Raw genomic sequence first — 14,944 nt, forward strand, 5'->3', positions numbered from 1 at the left:
ATCACAGGTGCCCTTTTTCTGATAAGGATGCCCTCTTTTATTTACAGGGACACTTTCTATGGCTCTGATGACGCGTACATTCCACTGAGTCTACAGGTCTAATATGCTAACACGCTTGGAGCGTCAACACAATATATTATGTCGCCCAAGCGTTGACATAATATATTATGTATGCGACAATATACTGTTACTTCGTGCCACAAGCCACTGACACTAATACCATATATACGCTTCAAACTACTGACTTGAAACGTGCAGGGTGACATTTGGCTCAGCAAATTTTATCTACGGTACAGATGGGCCTTTATCTTTGGCAATACTGTATGGGTGTGTGTGTGTGTGTGTGTGTGTGTATATATATATATATAATATAATTTTCATATTTAAAGCTGGAAAATAGCTTGGGATAAATTAAACTCATTCAAGCCTCCAACTCCGTGGATATTGTAAGTTTACACTTTTCATGCGTGGGCCTTTTGGATAACTCGGCGGCAAGGTGGTAATTTTAACTAATTTTACAAATCAGTTCCCTCAACAGATAGACAGTGTAACAAACGAAGACAATCGGATGAAATATGTAGGCGTATGTTTGAGATAATTATCAAAAAAGAAAAAACGGATTCTAAAATATTTAAATTCAATTTCCGCATCTTCTATACAATCTTATAGCAGACGTGTAGTAATTAAATAACTTAGACATATGGTAAGTACGTCACAAAAATGTTCACCTTTAGCGTGTTTATTTATAACGGTAAAGATTTATAACTGTTACCAACAAGCTGTAGATGTTAAACTAACCTTATAAATAAACCCACTGATATAAACACACCACTTGAACTATTTAACACGAGTGACGTAATTTCCTAAGGTGGGACGTGACAAAACGTCTCGCGGATATAGGATATGGTGTTTTAACATCAACCGGGGGTAAGTGTTGATGTTTTTCACAAATATTTGCTTACTTCACTCGTTTTGTCTCGGGATATTATGTCTGTGAACTTTTAGAATTGGAATGGGGGTTGGTATCGCGTCATAAAATTACCATGGCGATTTTCAGACTAACATACGGTTGTTTTATTTATTTCTCTCAAATGTGCAAGAGATGGGAATTTTGCTTGAACCGTGGCATTCCACTTATCGTCTTCCAATTAAAGCTTCTGAGGAATTTAAGCAATGCTTATGCGGAAGACGTTTTCCCTTCCCATGTCAACGGCTTCGCACTGTCTCTTGTTAAGTGGGAGCTACGATAGCTCGGCGAGTAAGGTGCTTGCGATGAATAGCGTCTAATCGTTCGAATGGACCGAAACGTTTAGGACCCATATTCACACTGGCTTGCACGTAAAAGAACCCCCGGCAGCTCAAATATTCGAAGAAAAGTGGGCGGGGTTGAAATCCATCGACGCTAAAAGGTATCAAACGTAAAGTCAAAAACTATATATTCCACTTTATCATTGGGAGGGTACCAAAATAAAACGGTGTTATCATTTGTGATCAAATATAGATGATTGTAATTATTATCATTGGAAGGGTACCAAAATAAAACAGTGTTATCATTTATGATCAAATATTGATTGTAATTATGAAAAGAGATATTTTGTTTGGATCAGGACTTGTTGCTCGTGCGTTACTCATCTTGTTGTCTTCCTTCTTGGGGGTTACGCTATTCGAAAAAAAAGAGAGACTGAGCCCCGCCAATTCAAGTACGATCAACACGAATTGTGACATGCTTGTTCCTTGAACAATTGCACTTCGGTTGACGGACTTCGATTTTTGATTCCACGTCATAATTCCAAGATGGCGGCGATGACATCACACCCGGTTCCTGGTCATATTGTACCACCGTACTTTTTTTGTACTTTTCGTTATCACTTAATAATATTCATATAATATATTTTTTTAAAATGTGAACATGCATATAGATAGCTATATGTAGCTTTTAATCAACATTATTAATCAAAATTATTAATCAAAATCAAAGTCTAATATTAAGTTTATTTGTTTGCCGACACGACCTTTAATCGTGTTTATGTATCTACTATAATTATTAGAGGATAAAACTACCCAACCACATCAAATCAAAGTAGTCCTCCTACAATTACTCTTATTTGGTTTCAGTTATTTACGATACGCATCGGTTCCGTCTCCGTTTACATTTTCTCATTATTCGTTAGGATAATGTTGCATATCGTTTTAAGTTGGTCATTATATTGCACTTGCAAACCTATGTCATGATGACACAAATATCCTTTGATGTTTTCAAGTATATTATTAGGAAACAGTAAACAATTTTGTAAACGGGTTATGGACTTGTTTGTGTTTAAAACTATTTTTATGTTGGGCAAGTTTTAGAATGATCTAATTAGAAACCCTCTTGATTGTTTGGAGGGGTTTTGCGTACAGAATTATTTGTTCGTGGGAATAACGCTTTTGCGTGATATATTTGACCTAGTAAGTACGTTTAGATATACTTCTGTACTTATGTAATGTTCCACAACTGCTCTAGATCATTGAACCTTTTATACGGTCATTATGTAAGAGCTAAATCTACCTATTGTACATGTAGGTCTTTATTTGGGCCTTAAATGTTATATAAATTATTAATTAGACATGCCATTTATTAACATGGCAAGACCTTAATCAACTCTCGATGCCATCAGATGGCTATAATTTTAAATAGATTGGAACTGTTGGGCCATTTAGTGATTTAATTTCAAAATAGAGAAGCGAGGCTAAGACTCGAATAACTAATACGGTGGTTACAATCAATACACACATCTTGTCAAAACTATAACTATTGATAACTCCGCTCAAAATTTGAATGAAATATTTGATAATCCATTTTGCATTATCTATTTTTGAACTAGCAAGAACAGCCAGCCCTTTATCTAAATCTTATATAATGCCCTTTATGATTTTAAGTCTACCGCACACAGGCCTGTAACTAAGGGGGGGGGGGTCCCCACCCCTGTGAGAAAACTTTCGCCCCCTCGTTGCTCTGAGGTACTTACGGCCCTGTTCGCACAGTATTTGATAGTTTTGTCAGATATGTTGCGATTGTATTATTTCACGTCCACTGTGATCTGAGAAAAAAAAAGAGGTTAGATCATATCGAAAATTGCTAGCCCTGAAAGAATTCGTCTAAAATGACATAGAATATGTCGGCCTTTAAGAATTTTGTTCATGAAAAATGAACGGTAACTGTGGAATTCGTCTGGATACAACGTCCGCTGTGACCTTGTCTATATATTAAATGAGTTTATTGAGAAGGCGATAATGTTTATATTGGGGTTTTCAGACAGTAACAGTTCGATCATGTTAGGAATTGTCGTAAAAATGACTAGACAGTTCTAATCACCACAGAAATTACATCTGTTCGAAACCAATCTATAATATCAAACCTAACTAGGGTCATTTTAATAATGTCTGCTGTAATTCCTTATACGACCCCTGGATGACCAAGTTGTAGTCGTTATTAACAAGACATACATTATGTCATTATGTATTACATGAGCGTGTCTCTGTAATAATTGATTGGCCGGATGTATTGCTTGAACCCCCCCCCCCCCCGTGAACTCGTAATGTTTACAGGAAAGGGGTGTAACATAATCTTAATTCAAACGGATGTCTCTTGTGAAAAGAGCTACCGTAGAGGAACTTATTCTTTGTTATAGTAAGTGTATGAGGACCACACTGCAGGCAAAATAACTTTCAAGACAAACCCGCGGACAAACTACATACACATTGCAAGAAATAAACAACAGATATCAAATCAAGTGAATGGACTCGGAGCCAGTCGTGCAGTCCTCTCTCTCTCTCTCTCAAAAAAATATGTTTTACAAGAAAGACGTAACAAAAATAATGCGACCGATCTTGTCGGTGGTCGTCTCTTATTTCGAATTACACCTCGGTTTTTCGTTCCACCTGAACGACTAGTAAATGTTGAACCAGGCCCGTAGCCCTCCCGCAAAGAGTTTGTTGAATGACAATTAGGTATCGGTTCGTCGCAAGAGTTACATATTAGTAATCCTTGGAACATTTTTCATTCCTTGACATCAAAAGTTCAGTCGAAAACAGCCGATTTGATGATTTAACGCAATGTTAGTGTTTCGTTTGAGCCGCCGTCTTGGATCTCTGGGAAGCGATCGGCGGAAGGATACATCACCTGACATTTAAAATGGCCGACGCGATTCCCCAGAGACATTCCAGCTTTGGTATGGTCATGCAGAGCCTACAGGCCTGTTCGAACTAACGAATCGCGTTTCTAAAAACATAACAGTTCGGTTTCTCATATCGGATTATAATACACTATTAGTAGGTTCCCTAGCGTTCACCTTGTGATTAATAAACAAAGTTAATTGTGGATATCAATCCACTTGATGTAAGAGAATGCAGATACTTCGTGTAATTTGCTTCGGACAGAAAGTATTACTTTGATCAAAAGTTACTGTTAATTCAATACACAATATAGACGTAATGACTACTAATCCTCTTTGGATTGATCCCGGTGTTGGCCAAGAAAATTCATCGGGGTTTTCCGGCATTGATCCCCCTGGTCAGTGGAGCAAGACAAAGGGCCTGGCAAGGGACTACGTATAGTCGTTCGGATGGGACAAAAATCCGCGGTTCCGTGAACACATTGGCGTGCACGTCAAAGAACCCTTGACAGTTGGAATTCGAAATAAGAGTTGGCTGTAGTGCCACTGGCCGGGCGAAATCTACCTCATAGCACACTGTATTTATGCCCGTCTTTATTAGCCCAGACGGTGCAGAATTGTATGACGTTAAATCTTACTTCATTTCTTTGAGTGATATGAATGTGAACTAGGGCACATATTAATAAATACCATGACAAGTAATATGATACACATTATTATATGATATTTATTCAGATTATAATCTACACCCACACGTGCGTGTAGTTTCAACAAACAAAAAATGAAATCTAGAAAATATTCCCAAAACTAGTGAGCGTATCATAGCAATATCTATTTGCATTAACGAAAAGTCACGCTCTTCTTCGGTGAAATGTTTTTGCGGCAAGCGTTTACGTCAAGACTCACAAAAAACATTTGTGTTGTGGTTATTGTCACATATGCAAAAAAAAAAGTCCAACATTAAATTTAATTCATATTACACGGCTTGGTTTTAAGAAATCCATTAAATCTTTAAGAAGATAAGAATATTGACACGATCTTATTCTCGTGAACGTTTATCAGTATAAAATGAAGATTAGCGAGGATTGATATTGCAAGTAGACGTAGATCCGTAGTAAGCGACATATAAATCTATTTATAAACGCAAACCACGTCATGGCAGTCAGCAGGCTCGACTAGATCGCCATTTTACGATGTAATGTACACGATGTTGATCTTATTATTTATGTAGTATAGTTTAATGTGAGTAGACATACACTGGATACATTCTAATATTGATAGGCTTTGGATATACATGATCAACAAAAGGTACGTGCACAGGTTATATATAACGAGTAATTGGGAATAACGGTGACCTATTATTTATAAACCAAAGCGTATATATATATATGTATGTATGTATGTATATAATTTTGTAGTAAAGGAGACGGCGAGCCGTGTATTAGGATTTTAAAGGGATAACAACAGTCCATAAAAAAACAGTTTGTTAAAGTGACGGTTCTAGTACACAGTTTGTGAAATCTTCGTTGATTTCAAGAATCAAAATTAAAATAAAAACTTAAAGTTTTGGATATGATATATTTTTAAGTGTAACCATTTTACCGAATCTGTATTATATCTTGATTTACATGTTGGTTTGAGATACCTAGCTGTCTTTTATTGGATTAACTTTTGTAGAAACTCACCCACTTTAAATTTCGTTTACAATTAGATAGGATGGCATTCTTTAGTTGATGCATTATAGGTCTATGTTACATGTGCCGAACAGTCGAAGGATGCTTTAAATAAATACGACGTGAATATTGTTTTCGTGAATCTTTTGAGAATAGAGAAATGCTGAGAACAATTTCAGGCCATTGACATCGTTAACAGATCACGAAAATCCCGAGGGTCTATAATAATTAGGTATGTCAAGATTGGCAGCTACACCAGATGAAGTGAGTTTTTAATCAATTTTCAGCACAGAATTCAAGAATATTCGACATTTCACCTTTAAATATTTATAAAGAGTTTTTTTCACTTCTGTCTCTTTCTTCTTAGAAGTGACCAAATCTGAACTGCATAGAGGAAAGATGGATTTTCTGTTGACCTCTTTTTAAGCATGCGATCGAACTTTCCCGTTTAAAAAAGTAATTTTCGATTTTACGTAATTCAGTTTAACCGGACACGTAAACATTAGAGTGCTATATTTGACACAGATTTAACAAACCTGTAGATTTAGGCCAGGTGCTTGGACCGTCGACAATTTTTTTATTTTCCGTTGCGAATTCAGAGGGGGCGTGGAAGGGGCAAACTTTGAAAAAGAGCGGGGGCGGGGGTGGCTCACACTCGCTGGCGTTTGGTCGCGAAACAATATACCACACGATATTTGATTGTGTCAGTATTCAAATTATTTGCATTTATTTTCTTGTTTAGGGTGACACTGCCCCTTTAATCGGGTTATGTGGCAAACTCGACATCATAACGAATTATACCGGAACACGATTAATCATATTAATGCAGGCCGTATGCATATTGCTGTAGTGCGTAATATGAACTGGTTTGGCAAGCTACAATGACAATAGGATTGTTACAAGGATAAATATATTACCACGTTGTTGGCCCGATTTATATATCGATTGTAACGATGTTCCTCGGCAAATTGATCGACATAGAACGTATGGTAATATAAGATGGGTGTTTGATATCATATTACATTTATGACGATGTTTCAATAAGTTACAAATCACAGAATGTAACCGGTTGTTCTGTAATTATTTTGTTCGCCGCCTTACGAGGAAAGAAGAGAATATAAAATGGATTCGTAAGTTCGTCTACCTGCACTGTCGGTCGGTATGTCCCTTCATCAGCATTAGTTGAATGTCTTGACTGAGTTTGATGATGAGATTTTTCTACCTCTACTACGCAGGCAGGCATAAGCAATTTTGGACATAAAAACTTTGATTTTAATAGAGTGAGAGTGATGGTATATAGTTTCATTACATTTATGAGCATTTTCTGTTCAGGTTAAGTAGAATTGTACGCGTATTGATTGATTGAGACCGTGGAATGCAATAACTTGGGTTCTAATTGATTCTATCATGGTTTCATTACGTCCATACCTTCACTTAGTTCGACAGTGAGCATTATCTGCTTAGGCCAAGTAAAGATCATCAATTTGATTGGTCGAAACTTTCGAAAACAATAACTTCTGATTGAAGTAGAATGTTCAAACTTGTTTATATAGATGTAATAGAAGTGCGTGTGTTGACTGAGTTTGGTTATGGTCATTTTCCAGTAGTATTAAGTTCAGATGAGCTTTTGGGTTGGTTTAGACTTTTGGAAACGGTTATAATTGGACGAGAGTGATGGATTTTACTGTATAGTTTCATTACATACCTTGATTAAGTGCGATAATGAGCATTTTCTGCTTAAGTTAAGCAGACGAGTAGACAGCTTGATTGATCGTTGATTTAAATAAAGATAAATGAGCAAGTGAATGATGAATGTGATATATTTATTTGGGATTAGGACGGGGGACATAAGCATCACTGTTGACTTGCTTAAATGGTTATTGATGGAACTAGACATCGATTTGAAATAAATTTGCATGTTATTTGTATAACTATTCACGAAATCGATTCACATATTTTAAGTAAGCTATTAGTGTGGGTCTCCGCGGATTTATTTTTGGAATAAACCTTTTTTCTTATCGGGATGTTATGTGCGCGAGTAGTTTACTTTTGTTGTCGATTTCAATCAACTTTTACTTATATCATAATATTTATGTTGCACGAACTTCTAATAAAAACCTTAGCAAATAGACCGAACAAAATGTTACCAATATCTTCACAGTCACAGACATGAATAAAAACAAATAGACACGCAAATATATTATTTTCTTTTAACGATTTTTTATATACAATGTGTTAATAATTGAACAGAACAATAATAGCTATATTTGTGTAGGCGAAAGAGATACACGATCGATTTGGATTCTGTTTTCAAACAAAGCAAATATTTGTCTTTAATTCGAAATTCAGATATGTTATGTCAAAGAATTGGGTCGATGTTTTAGTTGTTCGTTTAATGGTAGATTAGATATTCCATTGATTTTGCTCATTTAAGACAGTTTATTGTGTATGTATTACTCTCCAGATCACAGAGGGGGGTCAGGTATTATTGACCTGTTATCTTGTAACCTGTCATGCGTCAAGATAAACTGGTATATTGATTTATCGACCGTTCCTTTAGTACGAATAATCAGTTTGTTAGACATATCCATCTCAGCAACAGATCAAAGGTTTACGTACGGCTGAGAACATGTTTTCAATACATCCATCTATTTATCCACTTCTTGCTAAAGATTTAAAGGTCTTTCTTTATCTTTTCAGTATTCACGGATGATGAATATCCAGAAAACAGCCAATAGAATGAACCACCTACATCCCCAGATGTCTTTTCCGGGTGGACAACAGATAGCTTATCATGCAACACCTAGAGGTTCAATTCAAACGGGTATTTCAGCAGCTTATGGCACTGGTATTCCCATGGCCCAGCATCCACAGCAGAATTCTAAGGTTGTGACGCAACAGGAACTACAAGCCTCACAAGGAACAGTTGGTTTCACATCCAGACAACCCCTTGTTCAAAAAGCCGGCTATCCACATCACGGTTATCCATCCCCTGTTCAACCCACCTATTCAACTGTGGGTAAAAGTGAACAATCCACATTTCAAAGAGATCATGCCATGACCCTAGCGTCATACGCTCATTCCGCTATTCATAATCCAGCTACAGGACATAGACCGGACAGTCAGCAATTTATTCCTAAAAACTATGAAAACTCTAGTGCTCGCTATTTGGGACATAATCAAACACACGAATCAGTTCATGCCACTGGACATTTAATGGCTCAACCTGAAACAGTCAAAGTATCATCTAGTCAACGTGAACATTCGATACACTCCAAGGAATATCACCATAATATACGTTCGACACAACCACCTACATCATCTGCTCAAACACAAATGCATCTTTATCATCACGGAGAAGTTAGTGCACAGAAAGCTGCGTCATTCGCACATGGATATTTACCAACAGCAGACAGGCGAACAGATACTCGTGCTGGACATCGCGTCTCTATGGACTCTCACCGTATGTCTAGTGAACCCCATCGTGTTGTAAGTGAACCCCATCGTGCTCTTAACGATCCTCACCGTATTGGTACTGAACCTCATCGTGTTATTAGTGAATCCCATCGAGTTGTAAATGAACCCCACCGTACTGTAAGTGAATTACATCGGGCAGTTGGCGAATCACATATGAGACATCCACAAAGTATACGAGGATTAGTTGAAGCCAAGGCTCACCAACAACCGATTAAGCATTCAATACATCACAATATCGCCCCTTCCAGTAATCATAAAGAGCATAATAATGCAACCTTCTCCCAAAGACCAGGCAATCACGGACATTCAAACCCCAATTACTCTTCACAGATTCATGCCCAAAGAATTACCTCTGGAGCCAGGGCCATTGTTGCTGAAACTCCTTCAGGGCAAGGCTCAATTCAAACGGGTGTGCCACTTGACCTCTCGCGAGTTTCCGAAAAATCCCAACCTGTAAGTGAAAAAAGTGACCGGGAGGCAGATTCACCCCTTGATTTATCAATTAAAACGAGGAAGAGGTGTGCGGATACCACAATTGCTCAGCATAGTAATGAGGGACATGAACCTGGTTATAAAAGACCACGACTTGAAACTCCACAACTCTCCGTAAATCATGTGAATCAGCACTACAGAAACCATTTACAAGAATCTATGGAAGCTACTGGTAAAATGGGACTTGCACAATCACTGTATCAAAATCATTCCCCATCTCTGCAACAACAGCAGCACCATCAGCATCCACAACAACACAGCCATCATCAGCATCAACAACAACAACACCTCCAACAACAGGTCAATAAACACCAATCTCCACGTTCACACTTTAAAAATTTGGATGTATTGAAATCAGAACACACTGCAGCAACATTGGCGCCTCAGGTATCTAATATACCATCCACAAAAGTTGCAACAGCTGCCGAGCAAAATGCCGCCCATCGCCATCTTCAGAAAACTCACGGGACGCATTTTCCGCCACCAAATGTGAAGTCAGTCCGAGACACTAAAGTGGATTTATCACCGTATCCTTATAGTGTATATCCTGCAAGTAATCAGGCATCGGTAGTCAGGTGCAGTCCTGATAGTACGATAGGACAGAATCATATAAATTCTAAACATGCACCACAGCATATGTACAGACGTAGTGTAGACAGCTCAAATATAAATCTGAAACACGAACATGTAAAACAAACAAATGTAAGTAAACCTAATTCTCCCAGAGGACATGTGCATTCTATAGAAAAACAAATACCAAGTGCTCAAATCCAAAATAATGCGAAACCTTCCCCTGTAGTGAACGATTCCAAGCATGGGATTAAATCAGCTCAACCGAGAAGTCAGCCCCCGGCACAACAATCTCCCGGTCAGCATAATATTTCTCAACAGTGGCAGGATTACTCAAAAGCGCAATCAGGGAATGCTGACGTTCGTACCAGCCCTGCACAAGTCAAGTCCGAACCTCACATGCAGCTATTTCCCAGCTATAACAAACAATCTTTGACGGGACCTTTGCCACCTACTTTAGTCCCAACAGAAACAAAAAGCAGGTCTGCTTCTCAAACTCCGGCTATTTACAAAACACATGTAAAACCGCCAGAACTTATGGGTATGCCGAAGAGTGAAAATGAGAAATCCATTAGCACAATTCAGCCTATAATTAAACTGGAGGATAATCAAGCCAAAGTTGGCCAAACCCAACCAGAAACCCCACCAAGTGAAAATGTTACTAAATCCACAGAATCAACAAATGATTCGTCGACATGTGATAATTATATGGAACCATTATCTATTGCCATTCCTTCTACTAAAAACAATAATACAGATACGAAGTCCCAGAAAATAATTACCCCTAAGATAGAGCCCAAACCAATGCCCTCAACAACCCCTGCGCCGCCTATAATCCTCTCTAGAAAACAGATGATCATGAACGCCGTGATCAAGGATGAAAACTTGAAGAAGTACGCAACAAATATAGCCACACACACGTCCAGAAAACCTCGCCACGGTAGTGAATTCAAGACACCAGGGGGTTCACCAGCTAGTCCACCATCTCCAAAGATGCCTATTCTTAGTCCACAGCAAAAGACTCTCCCGTCTGTTTCCCCGCTTCACAATGACCCTCCTACACTAGATCTTCCCGATTACCCATCAAAGCAAAAACTTAAAGGACGAATTCCACATTCAATTCCAAAACGAGCGCTAGAGAAAGGCAAAATTAATTCGACAAAGACTCCACAACCACCGCAAGTTGAGATTACTAAAGCATCTACTGACGTAAACAAGGATCAACTCGGAACAACATATGCTCGACCCGAAGCGATTCGTCGGAATTCCTTACCCGAAAAAACATGGATGTACCAGAAAAATATCCCTGTTGCCAATGTTGCTCCTTTCGTGCATTCTGAAAATAAACAGGAACCTAACCTACAGACAGACGCGGTTCGTACCAGTCAACCGGTAACAGGAAATCTTGACCAAACTGTAAAGTCGGAGGATGTCACCACAGACGATATTGAACGTAAACCGGATGTCATTACCGATATCAGTAGAGAAACGTCTAAAATTAAACCCAAAACAAGCAAAACTAAAAAGCAAACGAGACAAAGTGATAAAGTACATGTAGTATCAAAAGATAAGCTTAAAAGGGTACAAAAACAGCAAAGTTCGACGGACACTAAAATCAACCACACTTCTCCTGAGAAAAAAGTACAACGAAGTGTAGATGTGCACATCCGTTTTTCTAAACTCCCCTCCAAAGCGAGAAAACGTGCGCGTGATGGTAAACGAGTAAGAAAAATAGATCATGTTACGGGGGAGAAGAACTCGGAAGAGAAGAGCTCGGAGGAGAAAGTGATTCATGAATCTGATATAAAAGAGGGGGAGATCTTGGACAAAGATGATGAAGCTAAAACGAGTTCACCTGGTAACCTTATGTCCGATCCTGCATTACTGGATAGGGAAGAACGGGCTCTTAGGGTAAGTTATCTTGTATTCTGTTCATTAAATTAGTATGGTCATTGGGTTTTTACAGATAATATAGCTATCAACCCTTGATGTTGTGGCGATTTTATTCTGGTCATATCCTTTTGGACACACCCATAAGAACTTAAGAGTTACTAGTGGTTTTTAGGCTGCCACATGTTAATATCAATAGTACTAAATGATTCGTTAAATATATATAAGTAAAATCCATATTACTCTCTGGAGGCTGTTGATAGAATTTTGTGCTAGTATTCAAAGCTGATCCTAATCAACGATGCTGTCAGTCGAACCGTGGCTTGTTATCGCTCTTGAAATGAATAGGAAGTATGTACATGCGACCTTTATACACTTTCCATTACTTTCTGTCACTATTTTATGACTTCTTCACATTTACAGAGGGCAATTGATCAGTTTACAAAGATGGAGAATGGAAGCAAGTATCAACATAGCCAAGGCAGACACAGACGAATGTCTAATACAAATAAACGAGTAAGATGCGGTTTCATTATCAAACTAGACAAAATGACATTAAAGGGATACTCCCAGGTCGGTGGTGGTAACGGCATTCAACATAATCAGAACATAACTCATTAAAATAGCATACTCCAGACTGTCCTGAGATATTTCTTTTGATTCGCCTAAGCAAATTGAACTCCGTTACTATTGGCACCATTTATAAATCTGTCAGAAAGATGCCTGTTCAATTCTAAAACTGTACGGGAGAAAATCTGTGCAATAACTACGGGTTAATCATTGTTTCTTCTCATGAAGTAAATGATTCTATTGTAAATTGAGCTCTGCACCCTTGAAAGAAAAATCGATTATATTTGAATACTGTCCTAATGCGGACATAAAAGTGCTAATGTTGAAATTTATCCATCTGGCAAATTAAATAACGTCAGATTTAATGAAATCGAAGCTCAGATTTTCTACCCAGTTGAAGGAGGTCACTTTAATTCCTCTTTTTTATTACTAAATAAAATAATATTATTTTGGGGGGAGTATCCCTTTAAGTACAAAAACCAGTAAACATGTTTGTTGGTTGGCTTTAACCTATATTTCACCGATATATTTTACGTTATGAGAGAATTGTTTTTTTGGAAGAATACACAAGTTCTAGACAAATTGGCTCAATCTGCTTTTGATAATGGAAGAAAACATTTTTAGGAAAAAATCGACTTGCTTTACGAGCAGATGTTGCTCTTAATTAAACTGACAGATACATGCAAAGATTTATCGATGTGCATTTCATCATTTGACACCCCAAAGCTCTCTTTCGTGTGATAGTAATTGGAATCTATAGAAATGTTTGTGTGGCATGTTCAATTTATTATTTGTATTTTTACTTTTTGTTATTTTAAAGGCACAAGAGTTAAAGCGGAAAGCCATCGGCAGGAATAAAGTTCAGGGTAATTATTTGTTATTTATTCAGAATTCCGAACGAGTCCAGATTTACAGACATTTGTCCAAACATAGATGAGACGTCTGGTATTTTCATCGGGAGAAGCCTGTATAAATTGCGCGTTTTTTCCATGTAGCTATATAATTTACTGTACACCATATGGAGCAAGATGAGCTTATATAATCTCTGATCGTCATTTGTGGGATGCTTAAAATAAATATCAATCCAAACATGGTTCAATTCCGTTCAGAAATGATTGACCTCAAATGTATCAACATTCGGGCAATTCAGCATCCACTGCGGGCAATATAAACGGGAAATGGTAAAAATAAGCCACCAGTAGTATTCACGATTATATTTGTGATAATTAAATGTTAAGTAATCAGTCTGAGTATATTTTAGCTTGGATTAAACCCCGAAAAATCGAATATTATATTATAAGGTCGGTCATTGAATCAAGTGGCGTGGTTTCGAACATGTTCGCCTGCCCATAGAATTAGCGAATTATAGAAATAAAGTTGTACCCTATGTCAGTCACGAAATGGCCTAGTTTGTGTCGAGTAAAGGTTCTCTTATATAATTTTATAGGTTTCTTTGAGTAAAGGTAAAATTGACCTAAAAATATGTTTGTAATCCGCCCAGCTGATAAAGTACGATGACCCATGTTAATCGATTCAGTATCATACGATAACATAAAAAATGTCAACAGGCGGTCATTGACATACACATATGTATATATTTGTAACTTTGTATAATCACACATATGTTTGTATAATATTTAAGCGTGATCCTTCCCAAAAGCCGATAGGACTTTGACCTGACGTACACGGATTCTCCCACGCGGTTTGTAGTTGGTATCTTTGGTATCAACGCAAATTCGGTTACTAAAATAAATTGGCGATTCCAGTAATCACAAGGTAAAACACAAGTCTGCAACCCAAAACACCATCATTAAGCGTTTTTCCAAAGCCTTGGGATACTTTGATACTTTGACCTAGTGCTATAGTAAACGACCCCCCTCCCCGCCTCCCCTAGATTTTAATTGCCTAATAAAATAAATACTACCCCAGAACTCATCATACCCCACTTGACCTGGAGAACTTGACGTGGCACTGGATTTAACAGACAAATCGGTGCGGATACCATTAGTAAATAAACACAACCCCACAATTCAATAGATCCCCGCGCCCCATTACCTTTATAAAATGGACATAAATTTACAAAAAGCACAGGGAGACTTTGAAATGGCCTTCACGGGA

The 14,944-nt window shown here is 37.8% G+C and overlaps 1 protein-coding gene across 4 annotated transcripts in view; it reads left to right on the forward strand.

Moving 5' to 3' along the window:
• The window catches only part of LOC126819267 (uncharacterized), a 56,694-nt gene that overhangs the window by 15,454 nt on the left and 26,296 nt on the right, over positions 1–14,944 (forward strand). For 2 of the 4 annotated variants that reach the window (XM_050547219.2, XM_050547239.2), the window contains exons 2-4: positions 8,528–12,277; positions 12,680–12,772; positions 13,647–13,692. In XM_050547219.2, the coding sequence (XP_050403176.1) occupies positions 8,528–12,277; positions 12,680–12,772; positions 13,647–13,692 (3,889 nt within the window). Of the gene's footprint in view, positions 1–909; positions 928–5,309; positions 5,463–8,527; positions 12,278–12,679; positions 12,773–13,646; positions 13,693–14,944 lie in introns of those variants that run through there. The other 2 variants (XM_056099275.1, XM_050547228.2) reach the window with 2 other exon arrangements.

This window comes from Patella vulgata, chromosome 1 (assembly GCF_932274485.2).
Source record: "Patella vulgata chromosome 1, xgPatVulg1.2, whole genome shotgun sequence".
Lineage (NCBI taxonomy): Eukaryota > Metazoa > Mollusca > Gastropoda > Patellidae > Patella > Patella vulgata.